Below are 27,339 nucleotides of genomic sequence, written 5' to 3' on the forward strand. Positions count from 1 at the left end.
TTAGGTAAATAAAGGATATCTGGGTGTACATTTGCAACTGAAAAGTGTTTTAATAATTGTGTATGTGAATTACACCGTTAATATTCGAAATAGGATATTATTTAAAGCCCGGGACGCAGCGTTACCATGCGCAAACCCCACAGGGGAATGGTCAGTTGGAAAAAACAAGAGTATAGTTACCTTATTTTGGTTACAATAGTCATTACAGCGGGTCGGGTTGAATAATAATAATAACAACAAAATAATAACCACCTTCTGTTGAAACCTTTAATGATTTCGATACTCTCTCTGATGTTGCCTGACGAAATACCAGGATGGAGATTTCTTTTGCGATTTTCTTAATTACAATGCATGTAAAACGAGTGTCATATTTAAACACTATGCCCTCAGATGGGTGGGGGCGGGTGATGTTTTTCACAATCAGGAATTGACATTCCCAAACCTATTTGAGCCTATCCCAGTCAAGAAATAGTTTAGTATAAACTTGAGGTTTAATAATTAAATGCTGGTTGGCCTGATGTATGTATGTTTGTATGGTGCTTTTACGTTGCATGGAACCAGTGGTTATTCTGCAACGGGACCAACGGCTTTACGTGACTTCCGAACCACGTCGAGAGTGAACTTCTATCACCAGAAATACACATCTCTCACTCCTCAATGGAATGGCCGAGAATCGGACGCGCGACCACAGAGGTGGGATGCTAATACCATACCAACAACAGTGCCGAGGCATTCTTACTTCAAACTGAACAACACAAACCCTTCATTCCTTTATCAATTTGTTCCACACCCGGAAACTGACATCACTAAAAGGTTGAAAGGCGTAAAAGGAGGAAAACCTGGCAGTTGCACTATGAATCAATGGATAGAAGGTGGAAAGTGTTACTGGGAAGGATGTACTATACCAGCCAGGAGTGTACCGTTGCACTTTATTTCCTTAGTTCTCATACACCTTACGTAATGTCCTGAATGCTAGGGTTTTAATCTACTTACACTTAATTTTACTATTGTTCACTAGACAGATGATATGCTTTTCATCATGCCTTATACAACCGTTTTTTTTTTTTTTTGGTCAGGAGTTTTAATCATGCCTTATACAAACTAGTTGAAATATTAAATTTAACGTTAGGTAATTCATAGCTCAATTGACCTGCATCCAAGAGCATCAATCGACTTACAAATTTTCCGGGTGTAAAATATTGATAATCAGTTTAAATTACATTTGAATCTAGTGGAGGGTCTATTAATTTTTTTTTTCTAGTGCTACCACACAGTACTACTGCTCTTTGTCGCTTGATCATTGGCATGACAGCGATTGAGTGCGTGTGTGTACATTGGCAAATACCGTTTTAATAATATGTAAGGCAGTAGTGAAAAAGATAAACATAAGAACACTAATGTCTGTAAAAGGGTACATATGGATTGCCTCGTCATGCTTCACTTTTAGGAAATAGTAAATGGAAACACGTTTGCCAAGCAATAATTTTATTTTCCTCAAACAGGTCAACAAGATTACAAAACATGAGTACATATACTCCATATATATCCATTAGTAATTATAACAGAAGCTGATACGATGTTTTCCCCCAAAATTAATACTCCTCCTCTTCATGTTTTTCCCAAAAATAAATAAAATTTTCTTCATATTTCCATAAACATAGCACAGCATGGTAAAAACTTCTGAAAAAAAGAAAACCTTACTTTTCAGTGAGTGAAGTGGAGGAAATGAATAACAGTACAAATGCCAGTAAAAGGTAAATTTATTAACCATCAGTTATATATAAAACAGCTAACCACCAGTAAGTGTTAGTCAATATCCCAAGCCATTTATATGGAGATTTAGCAATCATACGGAACCAGTGTTTCATACATCTGTGTAGTTTCCACTGGAGGAAGGTAAACTGAAGAACGTAAAACATCCCACAAAGAAAAACTCATTATAAAAGTGGTACAGTATAGTTTGAGATGGCGGGAGAGCGAATGTTCTCTGCTTAGGCTATCACAGGAGTTGTAAACAAGTAACGGTTTGTATGTTAGGAAACAACAGGAGTCTGTCTATAAATATGTAGGGACAATTAGATAGGAAAATCCACTGGTAGAAATATATATACGTAGTGAGGGTAGAGTAATGAAAGAATCTACCTCTCCTGGTAGATTCTTTCATTACTCTACACTCACTCTATATATATATATTTCTACCAGTAGATTTTCCTATCTAATTGTCCCTACATATTTATAGACAGACTCCTGTTGTTTCCTAACAGGTAATGTTCACCTAAATGAGCGACTGGCTGGCCCTTGCAGAAATGTTTTCCCCCACATCTTATGGGGGAATGGGGATATAGACACACCCCTACAATCCCAAGATCCAAGTACTGTGGCACCACAACTCCTCTGAAAGGTCCTTTGCAAAAATCTTAGTCCTCCACAACACCTTGCAGGGCATGTCTGAAGAAGAAGAAGAAAAAAAAAAAAAACTTGCAGGCCATGGGCCTGAAAGTTACTGTGCAGGAATCTTTTCCTTCACACAACCTTGCAGGGCATGTCTGGAGACAAATAGCCGAACTCACACCACTCCAACCAACCAACACTAATTTAGCTCCAACCTCCCTCTGCAAGGTCTTGTGACGAAATCTTTTCCCCAAAAAAACTTGCAGGCCATGGGCCCAAAAGTTCCATGCAGAAATCTTTTCCTCCACAACACGTTGCACGGCACTTCCGGAGACTAAATAGCCAAACACCCACCCACCCTAGACACCACATTACATTTCCCCTAGGCAATACTTTGGCTCCACACAACGCCCTGAAAGGTCCTGGTGCAGCAATCAATACCTCTACATACGTTTGCAGGCCATGTCTGAAGACAAATTAGCCAACACACCACCTTAATACTAAACCTATAACTACAAGTTTCAAAAAAGTTTCATTATTGGAGTATAACAGTATTAAGACCACTTTTTCCCTCTAGTGGGACAAAACACCATTTGACTACACAAAAATTTTTCAGAAATATAACTTGCAGACAGGCTTAGGAATCTAAAATTTACACTCGTTCGTCTTTTCATCAACGATGGGATCAACAAATTTGACTAAGGACTATCAGATAATAATTAACTGTTAAAATCACTTACACCAGATTTCCAATACTTAGTATTGCCACACAACAATGAATGTTACATGGTCAAAAAAAAAAAAATAAATAATAAATAAATAAATCATCGTCGTCTGTAAAATATCTGAAATTTTTGATCCTGAACTAGATAAAAAAAAATAAATAAAAAATAAAAAGAAAATAAAAAATAAAAAATAAAATCCTTGAAACTTTTAATTTGGAACTCACAAATGATTCACAGTGATTTTAATAATCTAATAAAATACATTTTAACACTCCTTGCCTGTATTGACTTAATAGTGTAAGAAAATAAATTTTAAGACTCCTTTCCTGTATTGATAACTATTAGGAATTTGTCATACTTTAAATGTTAGGTCAAGCCTAGATTTTCATAGTTATATGAGGGGGGGGGGGGGGGGAAGCTCTTATAGTATGAGACCTAAAAATAAAGTTTATCAACATTTCTAACCATATTACTGGATATTGGATAGGTGTGTAACACCTCAGAAAGGCAGTGAATACTGGAGAAAATGGAGGGCTTAAAGTAACATATTGCTTATACTTATACCTAAAAACAAAAGCTTTTGTCCGTTTCCCTAATAGGTGAAGCAAACAGTCGCATACTGTACTTAAACAAAAATAATTCTGCAACTTCAAAGCAAAACTTACTTACAGAATTAATTATAACTATAATAAAGCAAAACTTACTTACAGAATGAATTATAACTAATTATGCGAAAGCAAAACTTACAGAATAAAATATAACCAACTGCAACACAGCTTGAAAAGTATCAAGCAAACTTTTAAAATAAAAAAAAATTTGCATCAGCACAGCTGATTTAGTCTTGTATACAATGCCTTGTATTTTCACAAAAATTGTTTCAACCTCAGAAATGCATTATTAAAGCAGTTAAAAGTTAAGCCAAAGCACTATTGTAATGATATCTGTCAACTTTTGCGCACCAAGTAACATACACCACTGCCCTCTACAGTATTCGATGGTCAGTGCAGGTGACAATTTCTTGCAGTGTTATAATGCCATATGTCCACTGGTTTCGTCAATTTTGGTAGTGTGGTTTTCACTTTTTAATGAATGTCACAGCATACTACATTATGAACAAGTATCAGCGGTGATAAATCTGCACAAGGCTGGTACAAAATTTAATGAAACGGTGCATATAATTGGCATTTGCCATGGTTAGTTTACCGCTCCACTCACTGTTCCACGGAGGAAGGGGATACTTTTTCCCGTGCCCAAGCTAAGCTGAAGACAGGAAGGCATAAAACAACAACTGAGATTTGTTTGTTTGTTTGTTTGTTTAATAAGTAGTTCCAGGTCCTCTCTGTTGTTGTCTTATTGCATTCCTGCCTTCCTCAGGACACTGAGTCTCATCTTCCTCCTTGAAACGGTGAATAAAGCTGGAAACTAACCACGGCAAATGACAATGACTTGAACAAGCTTTGAGCTGATTTATCACTACTAATATGTGTTCACAAGATGTGGTATGCCATGATACAAAGAAAAAAATACACCAACAACCAACAGCAATGATGAAAACTTGTCAACTGCACCAACCATGGAGTACTGGTGGGCAATGATACATGTTTTGTGTGCCTAAGAGTTGACAGATATCATTACAATAGTGACCTAACTTCTAACTGCATCGATAAGTCACTTATGAGGTTGAAATTATCTTCATGAAAATACAATCCCAATGCTTCACCACACTTGAATGAAAATAGACGCTGTTGACAGATATCATTACAATAGTGACCTAACTTCTAACTGCATCGATAAGTCACTTACGAGGTTGAAATTATCTACATGAAATAGCAATCCCAATACTTCACCACACTTGAATGAAAATAGACGCTGCAATATTTCATAAACAGGACCCTTACTGCACAGGCACCATCTTAAATAGTCAAGTGAAAAAGGTAAAATTCCTCAGTGGAGTGTGAGACTATTCATGAAATTATGTAACCACCAAATGAATTTGTGATTCAACAGTGTCTATCAACAATCAAATTGATCCTTTACCAAACTGGAATGTGAATAAGCAAAGAGCTTGTTCACACAAACTGGTACTTCACCAAACTGGAATGTGAATAAGCAAAGAGCTTGTTCACACAAACTGGTACTTCACCAAACTGGGATGTGAATAAGCATGAAGCTTGTTCACATAAACTGGTACTTCACCAAAACTGGAATGTGAATAAGCATGAAGCTTGTTCACACAAAATGGTACTTATCCAAACTGGAATGTGAACCAGCAAGGAGCTTGTTCACACAAACTGGTACTTCACCAAACTGGAATGTGAACCAGCAAGGAGCTTGTTCACACAAACTGGTACTTCACCAAACTGGAATGTGAACCAGCAAGGAGCTTGTTCACATAAACTGGTACTTCACCAAACTGGAATGTGAATAGGCATGAAGCTTTTTCACAAAAACTGGTACTTCACCAAACTGGAATGTGAATAAGCATGGAGCTTGTTCACAAAAACTGGTACTTCACCAAACTGGATTGTGAATAAGCAAGGATCTTCTTCACAAAAACTGGTACTTCACCAAACTGGATTGTGAATAAGCAAGGATCTTCTTCACAAAAACTGGTACTTCACCAAACTGGAATGTGAATAAGCAAGGATCTTCTTCACAAAAACTGGTACTTCACCAAACTGGATTGTGAATAAGCAAGGATCTTCTTCACAAAAACTGGTACTTCACCAAACTGGAATGCGAATAAGCATGGAGCTTGTTCACAAAAACTGGTACTTCACCAAACTGGAATGCGAATAAGCATGGAGCTTGTTCACACAAACTGGTACTTCACCAAACTGGAATGTGAATAAGCATGGAGCTTGTTCACACAAACTGGTACTTCACCAAACTGTAATGCGAATAAGCATGGAGCTTTTTCACAAAAACTGGTACTTCACCAAACTGGTACTTCACCAAACTGAAATGCGAATAAGCATGGAGCTTGTTCACAAAAACTGGTACTTCACCAAACTGGCATGCGAATAAGCAAGGATCTTCTTCACAAAAACTGGTACTTCACCAAACTGGAATGCGAATAAGCATGGAGCTTTTTCACAAAAACTGGTACTTCACCAAACTGGAATGCGAATAAGCATGGAGCTTCTTCACAAAAACTGGTACTTCACCAAACTGGATTGTGAATAAGCAAGGACCTTCTTCACAAAAACTGGTACTTCACCAAACTGGAATGTGAATAAGCATGAAGCTTGTTCACATAAACTGGTACTTCACCAAACTGGAATGTGAATAAGCATGGAGCTTTTTCACAAAAACTGGTACTTCACCAAACTGGAATGTGAATAAGTATGGAGCTTGTTCACAAAAACTGGTACTTCACCAAACTGGATTGTGAATAAGCAAGGATCTTCTTCACAAAAACTGGTACTTCACCAAACTGGAATGCGAATAAGCATGGAGCTTTTTCACAAAAACTGGTACTTCACCAAACTGGAATGCGAATAAGCATGGAGCTTTTTCACAAAAACTGGTACTTCACCAAACTGGAATGCGAATAAGCATGGAGCTTTTTCACAAAAACTGGTACTTCACCAAACTGGATTGTTAATAAGCAAGGATCTTCTTCACAAAAACTGGTACTTCACCAAACTGGATTGTGAATAAGCAAGGATCTTCTTCACAAAAACTGGTACTTCACCAAACTGGAATGCGAATAAGCATGGAGCTTGTTCACAAAAACTGGTACTTCACCAAACTGGATTGTGAATAAGCAAGGATCTTCTTCACAGAAACTGGTACTTCACCAAACTGGAATGTGAATAAGCAAGGAGCTTGTTCACACAAACTGGTACTTTTCACCAAAACCTGGAATTGTGCAATAAGCAATGGAGCTTGTTCACACAAACTAGGTGGTACTTCACCAAAGACTGGATCGTGAAAATAGCAAGGAGCTGTTCACACAAACTGGTACTTCACCAAACTGGAATGTGAATAAGCAAGGAGCTTGTTCACACAAACTGGTACTTCACCAAACTGGAATGTGAATAAGCAAGGAGCTTGTTCACACAAACTGGTACTTCACCAAACTGGACGTGAATAAGCAATGGAGCTTGTTCACACACTTCGGTAAACTTAACCAAAACTGGAATGTGATAAGCAAAAGGAGCTTGTTTCACCACAAAGGTACTTAACCAAAATAAGAAGGTGAATAAGCAAGGAGCTTGTTCACACAAACTGGTATTCACCAAAATGAATGTGGAAAAGCAAAGGAGTTGTTCAAACAAACTGGTATTCACCAAACTGGAATGTGAATAAGCATGGAGCTTGTTCACACAAACTGGTACTTCACCAACTGGAATGTGAAAAGCAAAGAGTGTTCACACAAAGTGGGGGGTACTTTTCACCAAACTGGATGTGAATAAGCAAAGAGCTTGTTCACACAAACTGGTACTTCACCAAACTGGAATGTGAATAAGCATGGAGCTTGTTCAAAACTGGTCTTCACCAAACTGGAAAAGTGAATAAGCAAAGCGCTTGTTCACACAAACTGGTACTTCACCAACTGGAATGTGAATAGCAAAGAGGCTTTTTCAAACAAACTGGTACTTCACCAAACTGGAATGTTGAACCAGCAAGGATCTTGTTTCCACACAAACTGGTACTTCACCAAACTGGAATGTGAATAAGCAAATGAAGCTTGTTCACACAAACTGGTACTTCACCAAATTGGAATGTGAATAAGCAAAGAGCTTGTTCACACAACCTGGTACTTCACCAAATTGGAATGCGAATAAGCAATGGACTTGTTCACAAAAAAAGGGTTTTTCACCAAATTGGAATATGAATAATGAATAACCAAGGGCTTATTCACAACTGGTACTTTACCAACCTTGGAACGTGAATAAGCAGGAAACTTTTCCACATAAACTGGTACTTGACCAAAATTGATTGTGAATAAGCAAGGGAGCTTCTCTAAAAAAAAATGGTTCTTCACCAAACTGCAATAGGACACAAAACTGGTACTTCACCAAACCTGGAACGTGAATAAGCAAGAAAACTTCATCACAAAAATTGGTGCTTAACCAAACTGGAATATGGATAAGCAAACTTGTTCACAAACTTGGTACTTCACCAAATTAGAACATGTATAAGCAAGGAACTTCTTCACAAACATGGTTCTTCACCAAATTGGAACGTGAATAAGCAAGGAGCTTCTTCATAACAACTGGTACTTCACCAAACTGGAACGTGAATAAGCAAGGGACTTGTTCACAAAACTGGTACTTCACCAAACTGGAATGTGAATAAGCAAGGAACTGATTCACAAAACTGGTACTTCACCAAACTGGAACATGAATAAGCAAGGAACTTGGTCACAAAACCTGGTTCTACACCAAACTGGTACGTGTAAGCAAGGTGCCTGTTCACAACAACTGGTACTTCACCAAACTGGAATCTGATTAAGCAAGGAGGTTGTTTACAAAAACTGGTACTTCACCAAACTGGAATGTGAAAAGGCACTGAACCCATTCACAAATAATGGTATTTCACCAAACTGGACTTTGAAAAAGCTAACGGCCTTTTCATAAATACTGGTACTTCACCAAAAAGGCATGACAAGGCAAAACCCCCAATTCACAAAAGTTGGTACCTCACCAGATTGGAATGTGGACTGACTATATACTTCACCAAATTGTCAAATGGATGCAGATGAGGCCTAATGGGTTGAGACGTCACATGATGTGACAAAGGGAAAAATATGTCAATCCTCAATACACTGGTGGAGAACCTAATTGGAATAAGGATAAATTGACCCGTCACGAAGTGGTACTTCACCAAACTGGAGTATAAAGAGGAAACAGCTTGTTCATGTTGCTTTTTAAAAGATTATTTGTGAAAAATTCATAACACAACACGTATTGTAACTCAAATGAAAATTGACTGAAAGCCTAGCCACAGATTAGATCCTGAAATCAGAAAAGGCCAACAGAACATTTTAAAAATTACTCTCGTGGAGAAGCTCGCATTTAAAAAATTACATGTGGAAAATCTCGCAACATAAACAATCTGCCTTCTTCATTTTCTTCTTGCAAAGTGAGCGATGCTCTTGGCTACAAAATTCAGACTTCTATCTAGTTTTACCTCAGTGGTATATGTATATTTGTTACTGCAAACAGCAGAACAGTAAAATCATTCAGATTCATTTAGAGAAAATGGACTTTATACTTGTAATTTCTTACAAATTACAACAATATTCCAGGTACTATTCTATCTTGTTTTCAAAGATGTTACAACTATTTACGTATAATTAAAAAATCCCCACTTAGTACAGCATTATTTAACACAACCAACACAATGACTGATGAACCATTCTACATTGCATGCACCCAACACTTTTAGTAAGCACAATTCAACACCATTTACCACATAAAAGAAGTGTTACAAAAGATTTTGATTTTTCATCAACAGCAAATTGGGGTTTTTCATCAACAGCAAATTGGATTTTCAAGGATAATCAAAGATGTTCCCCATTTCAAACCTCTTACCCTTACTCACAGAGCAGTAAAAGATCTTACAGTAGTAATATGCCCTATGATTATAGTTTCAACGAGATGCACAGGTCATCAAAGTCTCTAACCCTGAAGGGGGTATTTTTATGCTCTTGTAAATATCAATGATTTTATGCTAGTAATATAGTAATTGTAATTAATTTCAGTTGAGAGTAGAACTTGCAAGATTTCCTTTACCAGACTCAACAGTCTGGAGATAAGTAACCAGAGTGATCATTGTCTTACATTCTGAGGTTTTCTGTGTTATTCAGCTCATTTTATTGAAGGGCTTCTAGAAAAGGAGAGTAGAGAGAGAGAAAGAGAGAGAGAGGAAAGAGACGAGAGAGAGAGAGAGAAGAGAGAGGAAGAGAGAGACGAGAGAGAGAGAAGAGTAGAGGAGAGAGGCGAGAGAAGAGTCTTAGGCCCCGCCATTTATGAAATTACATTTTTCTTTCAAAACAACCAAAGCTAAAGAGAATTCAATAAAACTGTTTTGGCTCAAAATTTCCAATTTACAAATTTGTACAAATTAATTTTAATTACTCTTGTATTCTGATAACAGAAAATTCTAGCTTCAGGTGAGCAACATTTTTATATTTCTGCCCAATCCTGGCCTTTTCTGGTTTTTAACACAGCTATTTCAAATTTTTGAAACTGCAAGTACTGAAATTTCCTTGTACAAGCATTTTCAAACTTTAATATTGATGCAATTACAACAATAAATGATTCAATAAAGTTGCTGTGTTAAAAACTCGCCTGGCTGGAAAGATCTTGCATATTCTACCACAAATATGCATGAAATACTAGAATGGTTCACTCACATTCAATTTAGCAGATGCTTTAACTGGGTTTCCCAACTTCCAAGGCTCTAATGAGTTGACCCAACCGTTTCTTGGACCTAAAAACTTCCTTGAAGATATCCAATCGGCGTTGAAGTAGTTTGTTTTGCTCCCTTAGCATACTGGTCTCCCTTGCCTCCATACTGACGAAATCAGTTTGTGTTCCAATGGATGATGATGAACTTCCACTACCAACAGTGTTGGTACCAACACTGTCGGCGCTTCCATCCTTTACATCCTGGCTAACACTAAGACTTCGAGGAACTTCTCTTACTCGCTTTGAGGGAGGTTCTTGTACGCCATGTTTACCATCTGCATCTTCAAGTAACCGTTTCCTGGTTTTAACAATTTTCTTGTTGTCCTCATCTTTCAGTGATGCTGCTAGAGTACCTTCAGGAGGAACTTTAGTCTTCTGGTGTTTCACATTTTCCGTTGGAACATCTTGTGTTGCAGCTGCTGCTGGTGATGGCTGAGGTTCTTGAATAGGCTGAATAGGTATGGGAGCGATTGCTGCTACAGTTGACACATGTGACAGGTCACAGACAAGTGCCTTGGCAGCCACATTTGTTCCACTTCCTGGTACTTTGACAAAAGATCGAACAGGGTCTCCAACATCATAAGGTGCAACCATCTCCAATAAAAATTTCCTGAAAAATTTCAGATAGGTAAAATACACAAACTTATCTACTAGATTCCATAAGGTGTTGATATGTACCAGGCTTCTTCAATTCCTTTAAATGTTGATTCAAAAACATATATTACCTACATGTTAAGCAACTACCTTTAATATTTGTAAAACCTAATCATTATGAATCAATCGACCCAACAATTCATTCCTTGATGCAAAGTAAAATGTTATTGTCATGACACAAAGTTTTATACATACTTACCTGGCAGATATATACTTAGCTATGGACGACGGAGTCTATAGCTAAGTACATATCTGACAGGGAAGTTGAATGTATAAAACATACCGTTACTATACTTTAGTTCCAAAATTCCTACTCATTATACAAGCACCAGAAATAGTTGTAGGCTAGTACCCTCATATGAGTAGTAACAGGTACTCCCGGCAAGTAACAATATTACGCGGCACGGAAAGGCACAATAAATTTTTTATTTATTTATTTTTTTTTTTTAAGGAAAAAAAGCATAAATTTATGTAGTGAATAATTCACAACTTAACTTATCTGTTTTGATATTGTGAGCAGCGATTTTACTTTTACAAAATAAATTTATTAGAAAACTCAAGTATAACTTGGTAAAATTTAAACTGTCTTGTTAGAGAGGCCCCAAAAAGGGGCTGTAAATGCATAGTCATTTTCAACTTCTTGCAAAAGGTAAGGAAATATTGTTATAAATTTTTTTTTTTCTTACGCCATGTGCATTTGCATATCTCCCTCTTTCCACTAACATTTTTTTTTTTTTCTTCTTTTTAAATTGGCTGACCTCAAAGTTCCACCGGCCTGGGGTGATGAATATTGAATTTCTACCCCAGCTCCTAAGGCCCGAGAGAGAGAGAAGAGAAGAGAGGAGGAGAGAGAAAAGGGAGAGAGAGAGAGAGATAGAGAGAGAGAGAGAGAGAGAGAGAGAGAGAGGAGAGAGAAGGAGGAGAGAGGGAGAGAAGAGAGAGAGAGAGAGAGAGAGAGAGAGAGAAATTAAACCTCTTCCCCAAGACTATCCAGACAGAAAGCTGTGTGTGATTGTACAAGTTCAGTCATTGTTGTAACGATAAATTTTATATGGCACACTTAACAGGAATGCTTTAATACATTTTACTCAATGGCTTAAAATCTGAATTTGATATAAATGCAAATACACATGAACAGATGGTAGGATGGGCCAATGCAAGGTTATACTGTAAACCAACATCACTTAATACACTTGCATACGATAAAACTGCACATAACAGCCCCTTTAACATTTAACCTCTACATGTTGGGGGGGGCTGTACCTTCCACGTTAAGTTGCATGTGACTATTTTTACAAGGTTGTGTGGGGCCTCTTTTGCAAGACACTCGTCAAACAGTGCTAATTTTACCCAGTTATACATGTTTTTCCTAATTCATATTATTTTGTAAAATTATAACTACAGCTCACACATCATAACAGATAAGAAACTGAACTCCAAGTGACAAATTGTGAATACTTATTGTAAGAACTAAATTCAGTAACAAATTCTGTAAATTGTTTCAGCAATTTTGAGTATATCAATGATCAAATATTTATTTAAGAGCTTCTTCGAAATGAGGAGATGCAATAGCTTTTGAGAGTTATATACATTTTTTTTTTTTTTGCACTTTTGGAGAGGCAGTGAAGAAGTGCACATTATCTTTAATGAATATGGCAGGATTTATGAAATGAGAATGCAAAGTAGCCAAACACTACATTCCAGTTAATGCTTTTCCCCGGCTGAGAATTGGATATACTGTACTTGTCCAACAACACTGGTATTATAAAATGGCAGACTGTCTACCAAATTTCCCATCTCAAGACAATACACATTACTGTACACCAAAACATATCTCATATGAAAGCTTAGAATTTTAGCGTAATAAAGATTTTCAACCAACAGCTAATGAGAAGCACTGAATCAAGCCCCTGAAACATTTATCACATTCTATAATCAATCAGTCTACACAAAGTTACACATTCTACAATCAATTAGTCTACACAAAATATGTAAGCAAGTTTACAAAAATGTTGGGTAAATCAAATTGCAATTAGCTTTCATCAATTTACACAACGTCCATCTCGTGTTATTTGCAATACAATATGAGTTTCCTTTGTACTTTATGGGTAACATAGACGCAGCACAAAGGGGAAATCAAGACTATACAGGCTGTCAATTATTGTGTAAACAGTGGCCTCTATTTTGCATCCCTGTGGTTAGATCCACCCGTTTAAACTAGGAAAGATAATAGTTCTGGTAGAATAATAGCCAACACCAACCCGCTAAAGTAAGCAAGTAATAGTTCTAGTAAATTAAGTTTGTACATTTCAAGGTTCATTTGAATACCATCATACTGCAGACATATATATAATGATCCACCCCTTAACTACATGCTTGGAAGAAATAATTAAATTAAAACAAACTTACTTGTAGCACACAAAGAAGTTATCTCGCTGCACTAGTAGTTATACTGTGTACTCTGTGCAGCTGCTAAGACAACGTGGGGCAACAAGGACAAAATTTGTAAATTGCGTAGGCAAGGGGTGATATTCCTCTAGAAATGGATTTTTGTGTAGTTATTGTTGTCAACCTGAAAAAAAAATTATAATAAATTACAAAATTCATCATTTCATTTCCTCCATCCAAAGAACATTTTCTACGGTTCATTCTTCTTTTGCACCTTTTGAACTTTAAGAGGGAAATAGGATATATATTCTCACTTATTTTCTATATAAATTTATGGTTCAATTTTGTGAATTTATGGCTAGATTTCCTGAACTAAATACTTACAATGATGAAGATCACTTTGTTGGTTTAATTTACTGTAGTACAAGACTGCTTTATTGTTTAGAGGCTTCAAGAGGAATGCAGTATACCCTGCACCACTCTTCAAAACCTTAAGAACAATAAGGACAGAATATAACCAATAGTGGTAATAGCCAAGTAGTTACTATTCAGTAACAGTTTCTTCTCAGGAAAAGGGGGGAGTTGACGTATTCACCTGCGTATGCTCTGAAATATATATGAAATATATAAAGTATATAAAGTAATCAGACATGAATGCATATCTTAAAGAACACCTCTTATTTCTTTCCGTGGGTAACAATCTTGAATAAAAGCAAAGTCCCATTCTATATATCACAATATATCACATACAATACATTCCATTTACATATATCATAATATAATACAAACAACATATTCCATTATACATATATCACAATATAATACAAACAATATTTCACAATCGCCTTTTTAGAAAAACTCCCATGGAGAAAAATCTTGTCTTACCTTTCTGCACAAAAGGTCGTTTTGCTGTCAGAGCAATCAAGAGATGTGCAGTATACCCTGCACCTCTCAAGAAAACTCACGGCAAGACGAAAAAAAAAAAACCACCTATATACAGATAGCCAAGGGTAGCAATCTAGTTAAGGAATCTTGTCAGTTTTGGGAGAGGGTAGATGTGGTTTACTGCATTTACTTCAAGTGCCCACTAACGGTGGACCTGAAATGTATAAATTACAAAAGATAAACAAGAGAATAATTATGCATTTATTTTAGTCATCTGTGCCACTCCCGCAATTTCTGTAAAAAAAATTGTTTCCAAAGCCAGGATGATTCTGGTCTTCAAATATAATTTTCTGAGAGAGAGAGAGAGAGAGAGAGAGAGAGAGCAGAGAGAGAGAGAGAGAGAGAGAGGGAGAGAGGAGAGAGAGAGAGAGAGAGAGAGAGAGAGAGAGAGAGAGAGAGAGAGAGAGAGAGAGAGAGAGAGAAGAATCATATCTTGTAACACTTTCAATTATTATTACTATTATTTTTTTTTTTTATGTAGGTTGGTCCCCCAAAGTAACGGTCACTGTGCTATGCCAAAGTATATATCAAAGTTTTGCAGTTCTACACGACATTTACTTCTGTAAATTCTAAATTATTCTACCTAAAAAGTTGAAATTTGCCTAGCTTACAGAAAAAGTTATAACTAATAAGGTGCAAAAATTTCCAATGCTTACAGAAAAAGTTATAACTAATAAGGTGCAAAAAAAATTTCCAATGCTTACAGAAAAAGTTATAACTAATAAGGTGCAAAAAAAATTTCCAAAGATCGGTTGCAAATTTACTGATCTGTTAGTAAGAGGTCAACGAATGCACAAACCTTCATTTTGATTGTCACGCCAAAATTTCCTCCCACACACACACACTTTCAAATGAATGATAATATATATTACCTAGGGAGTTTAGAAGTTGCCTAGGAAATATAATTCACTTAGGAAAGACTTGAGATATAGAAAACTAGAATTCAGGAGGGCTATTGGTCCTTAAGATCCTATAATGCCCCTTCCCACACACACAAATTATATACATGTAACAAGCACACTCACGGACACATACACAATACTAAGCAAAAAAATACATATAACTCTGGAATATGGGAATAACAACAAAAAATTATTATAAACCCCGCCCTTCCCCCTTATGAAATACCGATATATTTCTGACAAATATGCATACACCTACACATAATTTACCCTAGTAATTGTATATCATTTTTCACTTATGTAAAACTTTTCACTAGTGCACTAGTGAGTCTTGCTTTTGATATTTTACACTAACTTTGATAATGAAAAACGACATTAACTATCAAAATAATACTGACAATATGATACACTCGTCAAAAACATGAGCTACATAATCAGCCGATATACCAGCAGTAGGGTGCAGCATTACCCAATGATGAAGGCTATGCTGTCTCAGTCTTTCTCACCTGATGATGAAGGCTATGCTGTCTCGGTCTTTCTCTTTTTTATTCCAATACTATGTTCTTGGATAACAAAACCAATAATACCAATATAAAACCAGAAATGACTATATACTGATGATACAACACAATCACTGACAAACAAAAAAAGTTCTCGGCATGACACTTTGGTATAAACAAGACATTCACAAATTTCTTGGGTCACAGCAGCCATAGGCTTGCTAACTATAACTACAGTAGTACCTCAGGATACAAAATTAATCCGTTCCGAAACAGCCTTCATAACCTGATTTTTTTTGCATCTCGAACCACATTTTTCATGTAAATTGCCTAATTCGTTCCAAGCCCTACAAAAACACCCCAATAAATTTTATAATAAAAGCTAAATTGTCCAATAAACTATGAAATACAACAATTTGGACCATTCAATACCTAACTTAAACTACATATATACTACTAATATGTACTAGAACGAAAGCGAAATCACTAACACTAATTTACATTAACAACCAAAAAACGTATTTGTGACTGAACGAATTCCAGTGTTTACAATAACGCTGCCGCACAAAATGGTCAAGGAACGCCTTTGCATAGTTGGCGGTGCATGAGTTTTAAAATTGTTCTCGGTGGTCCAGGCGAATCTCGGGACTTTGCAGTAACAACCTTTCGTAACCTGAATTATTTTCGTATACAGAGGCAAAAAAATCTTCATATTTGCTTTTGTAACTTGAATTTTCCGTAAGTTGGGACTTTCGTATGTCGAGGTTCCACTGTATGTTATTTTTTTATTTATTATTATTTTTTTTTTTTTAGAAACACTGCGCACTTCCACCACTAAGTTCCTAATGATGAATGTTAGTTATCTAAAGACAGAAAATGGGTATTCTTCAAGAATATGCAAAAATACAGATATCTCAAGGCATACACTACAGTAAATTACTAAACAACACAAACAGCTGGTCAGATAAGAAAAAAACACTTTCTATTGACATTGTGTGCTACGAAGTGTGTTTTGTGACGCACTGATTATGTAATAACTACATAATGAAGATTTTTTAGCCACAATTTACTTTTCCCCAAATTACTATTGGAAACATGAAGTGGATGAGGTTACTTTACGAAATCTGAAATAAACCAGCAACTGATTTCTTCAACCAAGAGGTCGAAAGAGAGGCCTTAAACTCTACAGCCGTAGAGAACTTAATGAAAACAGTTGTTTTGTTACAACCACCAAACCAAATCTGATGAAGATGCTTTGCTTGTATTTCAGCCATAGTATGCTAGTAGTCGTCATCTGATATTTTTTTTTTAAACCAAACCATTATCAGTTTGTATTTTGTAATACCAACTTTCTTAAAAGAGCCAAGGGGAAGGCACACAAGTTATGTTTGTATTTTATAAGGCAGTCTCGGCACTTTACCTTTTACCTAAGCCACCGATAACCACGGCACTTTACCTTTTTACCTGAGCCACCGATAACCAGACAATGGTGGTATATAAACCCTACGTTAAAAGCAAGTTATAAATAAATTGAACAAACGCATTCAAACAGAAATGGTGGTAACCGGGGCCTTCTGTATTCACATGGTATAAGAAACATTTCTAAAAAGATGTACGTACCTTCCACGAAAGTTGTAAGTGAATATTTCCCACCCCCTTCTCGGGCCTCTTTTCCCAATGACACTCGTAAAATATACACTAATTTTACAAGGTTATTACATTCTAATATTTTTTTAGTATACTTTACTTTGTAAGGTGTAAATTACAGCTCTAACAATATTATAAAAGACAGTAAAACAGGGAACAAATTCCTGGCATATCTGTTGTAAAATTATTTAAGACGCTTTTACGATGCATCATCGGACGGAAAATTAAGACGACTTTTCCCCTTATACCACGAGAGAGACTGATGGCTCCTCTGCTCACTTCACACTCTTAAAGGGTGATCTGAAGAGTTGCCAATAGTGACAGTGACATATGGAACTAAGGACATTTCTCCCGCCAAATTCATTCAAACTGCATGGAGCCAAATCTTCATCATATACCTACGATACCCATCCACTGTTCCAAAGCTATGTTTGATTGTATATATATACAACAACAGCGCTTTTTGGGGGTCAAGATACAAGCTGCTATAAAAGGCCGTTTTGTATCGGTGTCGGAACAAATTTACAGCTGGAATGCATATTCAACTCCCCAACCCTTCCTTGTAGGCTACATAAGGGAGTCAGACTCACAGTTACTGATCAGTCTACTCTCTCTAGGCATAATCATGCCAAGTAGAGCCTCAATAGAATATGACAAATTTGTAACTAATTTGTATTTTTCATAACTAACAAACCGGAGGTCTTTACATTAGGATTTACCATTGCCAAGCTGGAAACCAGTAAAATTAAAATTTAACTTGTGCGATCCAGGGCCTATTGGCATCTACCAGTTCACGTGGCATGTATTACCCAGAATGGCCCCGCCGTCCTGTGACCCACCAGTTACCTTTCTACCACCTTTAAGATAGGACATGTTTACTGTGTCTGTTTGAAGCCGATTTTAGTCTGCCCGTTTTTATCCATTTCACTTTCATTCTTATTAACAATTTAATTATCTCCAAGAACAGGGATGAATTACAAGGGGGAACTTCTTATCCATCTCCATGAACAAGGATGAATTACAGGAAGTTTTTATAATAGAACTAATGAAAAATTGTAAAATTTTGGTAATTCTAAGGGGGGCCCTCCCCCCTTCCGTATATTGATCTTTAAAAAATTTTATTGATAAAAATTTACAAAGCTCTTCATTAGATTTAGTTTTTTTTCCCTTCTATCAACCATATTAATTTGCTATCAATTTCAGGGGCAGGCACATTGCCTGTCACGTATGCAGCATGCAATACCACTACAATGGTTGATCATGACTAGTAACACATGTATTTTTGAAATGTCTGGATTCTCAGTGCAGAAAGGGAGGGCTCATTCTTGATATGAACTATATTGAATAGATATCAAAGTTAAGGAATTAATACCACCATTATTTAGTTTTCCACAGGTAAATCTGTCATGTTTGTGACTGCGTGTGGTTAGGATGTTTATAATTGGGTAAGAAAATCATGAGGAGGAAAGGGGTCAGGGGCCTGGTGAGTGAAGCAGTACACAGGCCATGGCACCAAGCAATAGGTAGGGTTAGGTGAAAATGTAGCCATACTGAAATCAATCTTATGTCAACTTCAGTCTTCAGTAATTATAACATAACGATAACCCAGAGCACGCATTTGTTTGGGAACAGCTGACCAAGCATTGTTTTCAGGAGAAACAGAACATAACATATTATATTGCAGTTCATTACGTATGGTGCTCTGCAAATAGCAGTGTCCTTGAAGGTGTGCAACCTACTTCCACAAAAAGTCAAAGGTTGTCACTACTGTCTTCCAGGTGATAGCCTACCAAGTTTTCATTAATTCCCATCAATTACTGGAATAAAACCATCCATCAATTACTGGAATAAAACCAACTAAGGAATTGGCAATTTAAATGCAATATCAGAGCAAGTGCAAGGTACGGGATCTGGCATTCAAGCAAACCCTAGTTAATTTTTCTTTATATATAAAAAATATTTGCTCGGGGAACATGAACTATATCTATATGGGCTTTGCCCAACCCCAAACCCCCAAAAATGTGTAAACCGATCACATGCATTCTACCTGTTCCTCTTTTCACTCAAAAAATGGACCTTTGGAATTAGTCTACAACCCTACCCAACCTTGTAAACGCCTAAGCTACAGTTAGACCAGTAGCCCCTTGGACAATTAGCAGCTGATGCACAGCAGGGGGTCGGGTAGGCCTGGAAAAGGGATAGTTTATGCTAAATCCCCTTTCTGCGATAAAATAGACTACGGCAGTTGATGTTTTCCTATATTATTTTACTTTCTGAACAAGAAATTCAAGGTAATACCTATTCAGCCGACTGTAATTAAACCGAACCGTATTTTACCTTTCAAGACTACGCGACAGTAGAAGGGGTGTGATGTACCGACGTAGAGTTGTAAGGTAAATAACAGATTAGCCTAGTTACAGTCGACCGGCAAAATATTAGGTAAATATTACCTTAAACTCTTGTAAAGTATAATAACATAGCAAAACATCAACTGCCACAGCCTACTTAGGCTGAACAATCTTCGAAGTTTTGGTTCGGGGCCAAGAAGCTTTAAACCGCCTTATTTGAATTCTGGTAGAGGGTGTGGGACACGTAACCACCATAGCACCAAATGTCCAGTTAGGGGAGGATGGAGTGGGGCACTGGGAGAGGAAGACACAGGTACGAGTTGGTAACGTATTACCTGACTGGGGGATTTCAAATGTCATAGCTTTCCCATCGGTCATCCCCCTTACCATAGGATAGAATTGTAAACCACATTCCCATCGGTCTCCTTGCTGTTGGATCGAGTTCTTAAGAAAATTACAGGATAATTACAGCAGACCAAAAAAATATTACTTCAAAATCCTTGTTCAGGTGATATTTTATAGAAAAAAGTCAACTGCCACAGTCAGTATTTCTATGTAAGCATCCCGCGGCGATCTAGACTATGGCAATTGACGTTTTCCTATGTTATTTTAACTTGCTGTACAAGATTTGAAAGTTTCAGTTACAGTAGAACGAAATACTACTACGGTAAAAAACCGCATGGTACAGGGGTGGACCATGTACGATCAGTGTGAACAACCCCCAAAAAAATACATTACAACGCGTCCTGACATCAGAGATGGGCATCAGTCGCAACTTCTTGTTGGTGAGAAACAGAGGTAAAGACCTCTACTCCGGTGTCAGGACGTGTTATAATGTACTTTTCTTGCGGTTGTACACATTGATCGTACATGGTCCGCCCCTGTACCATGCGGTTTTTTACCCTAATCATTCCCTTGAACTCTTGTAAAGCTGGTAAAATAACAGGAAATCGTCAACTGCTAAAGTCTAGGTCGCCGTGGAATAGTTATATAGATCATCCCCCACAGTCTTAGTTTGCTGCAGTATACGGGCCTAAATTGCAGTGTCCAGCAGGGCGGGTAGGCCTAGGCCTAGAAAGGGGGCAACATACCTAACCTTGCCTAATTTCGTGTCCTGACCTTAACAAACCTAACATGCCTTCCGTTACAACTTCGGGTTCTGCATAAATGCAAAAGGCCAATAACAAAGCTGTTTTCCACTAGTACAAGACTTTCCTGTACGAAAAGGTGTTAAAAAAACCCACCTGTTGAACAAACCCAACCTTACCAAATATACCTACCTAGGTCCCTAATTAGGTTGAACCTTCCGTAAGGTTAGCCCCCTCGCTGACCAATAAATATGACAGAAATGGTACCATTAATTAATACTAATCACTCCACATTACAGAGGACCTGTTGTCTAAATTCACTTGGGTTACTGATTCAGGCTAAATGTCACTGGTAAACCTTACCTGAAATATCTTGCTAACGACATACTTCGCTGAACTTCTCGTACTAAGACTTCTTACGTTGTATTTACCACGACTGATCAGTGTTGCCAGATACACAAGGTTGCGCTACATTTCTCGATCTCGCGTCAAGTGCACAGGACTTGAACTGAACATGGATTCATCTTATTTCAATTTTATTTTTGCTTATAAACTGTCTGATTGCAGATTCTTCGGAAGAACAAGAATCCCAATATGAACAACTTAATGTTAAAAAAAAAAAAAACTTTGTGGCGTTCCATTTTCTCAAGGTTATTATATAGGCACATTTTAGCAAGTTTCGCTAACATTCCATCTTAGGAGCCTACGAAAATGAGCAACCAAAATCCTCTAGGGCAAGTCAACTTCCGAGGATATACCCGACACGGAGTACTAGATTTACCCAGATTTTCGACGCTACAACGATCTACATTCATCAACGCTTAAACGAAAAGTTTTAAATTTGTCTAACAATAATAATCATGATAGCAATAACAGCAACTATTTTGACAACGGTTCCCAGAGAGGTTATCATCCCTGTGGAGGGATGTACATATAAACCTAGATAAGTAAATGTATTTACAACACAATTCTCCTGTACTTGTATCAGATATGAAGCGAAGCTGTCAAATTTGGAGACAGGTAGACAGGTATATACTGATTCTTTGTATATACTGATTCTTTATTTACGTTGTTGAGATTAAGCTGGCCCGGCCAGTTCGGGCTCTTGCTCCTAAAGCAGCCCGTAGAATTACATTTACTGTTGTTTTTTTTTTTTTTATTAAGCTGACCTTGTGTCAAGCACGGGGTCTTGCTCACAGAGCAGCCCGTAAAAACATTTACAGGTGAGCTCAAGTTATAAACAGTTGTGCGGACGGATCTGTGGTGCACGACCCACACTGACAAAAATGACACGATCCGACACGGATTTGTTTCTTGACATACTGATTTACATGAACATTATTTGCTGCACTACTGAGTTAACATACATGAATGAGATGTCGGCGGCAGGGCCGCAAAGTGCTTAATATAATATGAGGTACGATGCGGATAAGATTACAAAGTACTTTACCAGGTCCTTATTTAATTTTTCACCAGAATTATCATGTAACATCTAGTAAAGTACTTTAGTTAAAAAGTTACTTTTTGCTCTACCTTATTATTCTAACAACATGCTATGACAAACACCGAAACTGCACAGCGGAACCATTCCTTACTTACGGAAATCACTCATTCCTGACGAATGAGTTCACCTATAATAACGTTACGAGTGCCCTTCCGGTCTTTCCAGTGGGACGTTAGCAAAGCGCTAATTTTTAAAACTTGGCAACACTGATAGACATGTTTAGTACTCGCCTGTATGCTTCCTCTTACGACACAATTTACGTCATATTTGAATAGTTTTCATTGTTCAAAATGTTTGCAACTTATCCGCAAACACCGTCAGTTATGCATGTTTTCCATGCAAATCACCGTTACCTTTGGAAAACTACATAGTTTAGTTTAAACAGCAACTACCAAACGACAAGCAGTAAACGTTCGTTACTCTTGGGGGAAACGATCCTCAATAATTCATCAACCATACTACTCTTGGGGGAACGATCCTCAAAATAATTATCAACCGTAATAAGTTAACATGATTCAGTATGAGGAGTATAAGAAAAGCACGTATCTTGCTTTAAAAGTCAGCATTATCCCACTGAACTCTTTAAAGAGAACGTACTGTATCCCAGGTCGTCCTGTAATCTCTATCCCTTCCCTTATGTCACTGCTTAAGGTCAGCACTCAGCAGTCGTACTCTACGATTGGAGGTGGATAACACGCGGCTTGTGCGTATGAGGGTCTGCAATCGTTTACGTTGTCATCACTGGATCATACTTTTCCCCTTTTAATATGCAACTTGCAAATAAAATCTACACCTCTGCCCTATTTAAACACAAATCTTACTATTTGTCAGGACTTCAACCCATAATTTATACGTACTACACGATCAAGTTCCGGGCCCTCTTTTTCTGTACGTTGTTGTTTCACGTCCGATTACGCTATTAAATCACGTCATTCCTGACTCAACCTTGGTTGGGTGGAAGATTCGTTTAGTATTATTCACGTCTTGATAATTCGAGGAAAAGGGGGGTTCTGAGAGCTATTGCACCATCGCGTAGCAATGGGAAGTTTCTTACTCTATGGCTTTAAGCAATAGTTTTCGCTGCTTTCCTTTTATAGGTGTGGAGGGCAGGGGAAGGGAGTTGGGGTCTTTCGATTTCTCCGCATTAGAATATTGTTCAATACCTTATGAAGGTTTCACTTGCATTTTACCAATAATGTTCAAAAGAAGAGGCCAGACGACATACGAGATTCAAATTGAGAAAACTTGCACGACTATATTTTACCGAGAAAAGAAATAGTCGAGGGCTAACGGTTACATAAAAACAATTTACTCAATACGAAAAGGCATTTAAGAGTGGTAATTCATGACGGAATAGTTTCAAGACGGAACATTTATTAATAGACAACCTTTCCAACACAGCAAAATAAATTAAGTCAAAATGAGCTAATGCAAGTCAAACTGTGCAAACACTAACATGAAAAATTATCTAACTAGACTAGAACGGGCAATAACGTCATCTTTATGTAAAAATTCCAGAGCAACCTATTCATATGAGCGTTTTCAGCTGCAATTATTTCTTTATATATATATATATATATATATATATATATATATATATATATATATATATATATATATATAATTATATATATATATATTTTATACATATATATATATATATAATAATATATATATTTTATATATATATATATGTATATATATATATTTATATTTTATATATTTGATATATATATATATTTTATCATAATAAATATTATATAATATAATATTATATATTATATATATATATATAATATATATATAATAAATATATATATGTGTGTGTGTGTGTGTGTATAATATATATATATATATATATATAAAGGAAAATTTCACAAGACGGTGGTAAGAACAGCAATGCTGTATGGTACGGAAACAGCAAGCATGAGAAAAGCAGAGCAGAAGAAGATGGATGTGGCAGAAAGGAGAATGCTTAGGTGGATGTCTGGGGTAACAAGAGTGGATAGGATCAGAAATGACTACATAAGGGGGTCAACTAAGGTGGTGGAAGTATCAAAGAAAGTGCAGGAGGGAGGCTGAGATGGTATGGACACCTGTTGAGGAGGAGAGATTTGAGGACCACGCTGGGAGACATACTATGGGGGTGGAGGTGCAAGGAAGAAGAAAAAGAGGGCGACCAAGAAAGAGATGGAAGGACTGTGTGAGAGGAGACTTACATGAGAAGGGAATTGATGAGGCAGAAGCACAAGATAGAAATAGATGGAAACGGCTCATCCAAAACGGCGACCCCATATAAAAATGGGAACAAGCTGGGAAGAAGAAAGAAGATATATTATATATATATAAATAAATAAATAAATATATATATATGTAATTTTATATTATATTACACACACACACACACACATACACACATTATATAGTATAATAGTATATTAATATAATATATATATATATATATAATTAATATATAATATATATATACTAAAGACACAAGATAACAAGATAGAAAAAAACCTACTCACACACACACACACACACACATATAATAGTAAATAATATAATATATAATATATATATCATATATATATATTCTATATAATAATATATATATATCTAATCGAGCTAAAGACACAGATAAACTAAATAGAAAAAAAAACCTACAACACACACAACACACACACACACACACACACACCACACACACAACACACACATACAATACATATATATATTATATCTATATATAAATATATATATATATATATATATATATATATAGATCAACTAAAGACACAAGATAACTAAGGTAAAAAAAAAAAACCTATTTCAGAGACAAATATGTACATAGAAAATTGCCAATCTGAAAATCTTAAACTATGCTCACAGCATAATTCGTTCCAATTTCCAGTAACAAATAAATGACGGTAGAAAAATAACTTGTGGAATAATAATTTTAAGAGTAATAAATCAAACTTTAGAACTTGAGAAAGAAAATAACAAAATACGGACACCAACAGTAATGGAACAAAGAGGTGAGTACATCACTATGTATATTATAAGCAAAAAATTACATAAGATTATTACAGGAAACAAAAACAAAAAAAGTAGTTGAACTACAAGATGCGAACGAACATGACTCATGAAACAGTAGGAAAGTTTTTTTTTTTCGGTTACTCTAATACAGAAGAGAGTTGTAACATTATGTTGGACACTATACAACCTGAACTTGTTATTAATAATAACGAATACAAATGGTTACCTGAAACATCAAAATTTTAATGCCGAGCCTAAATGGCTATTTGAAACAAATGAAGACTAGCTTTGCGTTTACGTCCCCAACCATAATTACAAATCTTTGTAATATTAACCGGTTAACAAAACACGTTTCCCGTAGTATTTTGGCTGCTTATGGACAATTTACCGTTAATTTTTAGGGATCGGCTATAATTAACCTAGAATTTACCTTTACACACTATCCTACGGTAATGGGGACCCGATGGGAGTTTTTTTTTTTTTTGGTAAACACTTGGGGAAAGGTTTCGCCGTCTACTGTTATTTCCTCTTATTTATGACATTTGAAACACGAAATACAAGCGGAAATAAGAGATAAAAAACTACCTTGATTGACTAAAATACAGATACCTCATGTAAAATATGAACTCAAACCTATTCAGATACTCAGATTTGTATCATATTCGAAAACCAGACAAGAATATGTAGCAATTCCTAGGTCTACCTATAATTTTACTACTAAAGAGAGTAATAGCGTTACTAAGCACATAAACCCATGAATAGCCTCTTTCCACAAATATGATATCAATGGACGGAACTATTTCTAGTCCATATTTACTGATCAGGGTGATGTCGACATTGGGGCACCATAAGAGGGTTAGGCTAAAGGAAGGCCATCGTTACAACAATTCGTGCTTTACGGGGCCTATGCTACGACAAGCAAAGCATATTCATACATCAATACCACGTATTAACATTATGTACTAACAGGCGTTTTCTTTGCCAATTTTCCTCCTACGTAGGCAGGTCGATACCGATCTCTAGTTCCTCTTGTGGCGATCGCCATCTTGGTCACATCCTCAATACAGGACTGGCGGCAAAAGCGAATGAAATTTTTCACCAAAGGTTTTGACGGCAGCAGTCAAGACCCTCCCGTACATGATCATCGAGTACTGTGTAAATTAAGCCATGTGAGTGCGATCGGGGAAACACTCACCACGGGAATATCGATTCAAATGTACTCTTACAGTGACACAGTAACACCACACCACTCGGTTCGTTGTACGGTACCCTTACAATACCTAACGGCTGAATACTTGATTGGTTACCTTTGGAACCAACAAGGTACATAAATACACTACTTCACGTGATGTGATGGGTTGGGAGATTCTGCCACATATGTGAGACTAGACAATACGCTACCTGAGAATGACACGGGGATGTGACAGATGACTTATGTCAATAATGGAGCGGATACAGTTTCTCTACAAGGCCTATATGTAGGTAATAACTACGTGTAGCACTAGTCTGCCCAAACACGGTGAATAGACGAAAATGGTGGAAAAAGGATGCAGTAGGTATATCGACGATGGCAACGACTGTACAGTATGTTACAATTACCCAATTGAAGATTCGGAAAACAAAACACCATCAAACACCATCCAGAGAATTCCAAGGCATGACAATTATGGTTCTGACTAGAAAACTTGTATCAGTGGAGATAAGCTAAGTAATGGTCACATCATCTCTCACCACATGAATGCGTGTAATGATGATTCTCGATGACTCATGCAAGTACTTGCACA

At 36.7% G+C, this 27,339-nt stretch overlaps 1 protein-coding gene across 4 annotated transcripts in view; it reads right to left on the bottom strand.

Moving 5' to 3' along the window:
- Window positions 1–1,468: 1,468 nt before the first annotated feature.
- The window catches only part of LOC135223773 (uncharacterized), a 28,509-nt gene continuing 2,638 nt past the window's right edge, over window positions 1,469–27,339 (bottom strand). For 2 of the 4 annotated variants that reach the window (XM_064262550.1, XM_064262547.1), the window contains exons 2-5: window positions 14,468–14,681; window positions 13,967–14,188; window positions 13,604–13,766; window positions 10,110–11,150 (exon numbers count right to left, since the gene is read on the bottom strand). In XM_064262550.1, the coding sequence (XP_064118620.1) occupies window positions 10,505–11,134 (630 nt within the window). In that variant the 5' untranslated portion in view covers window positions 11,135–11,150; window positions 13,604–13,766; window positions 13,967–14,188; window positions 14,468–14,681 and the 3' untranslated portion in view covers window positions 10,110–10,504. Of the gene's footprint in view, window positions 1,681–10,109; window positions 11,151–13,603; window positions 13,767–13,966; window positions 14,189–14,467; window positions 14,682–21,375; window positions 21,510–27,339 lie in introns of those variants that run through there. The other 2 variants (XM_064262549.1, XM_064262548.1) reach the window with 2 other exon arrangements.

Source organism: Macrobrachium nipponense, chromosome 10 (genome assembly GCF_015104395.2).
Source record: "Macrobrachium nipponense isolate FS-2020 chromosome 10, ASM1510439v2, whole genome shotgun sequence".
Classification (NCBI taxonomy): Eukaryota; Metazoa; Arthropoda; class Malacostraca; order Decapoda; family Palaemonidae; genus Macrobrachium; species Macrobrachium nipponense.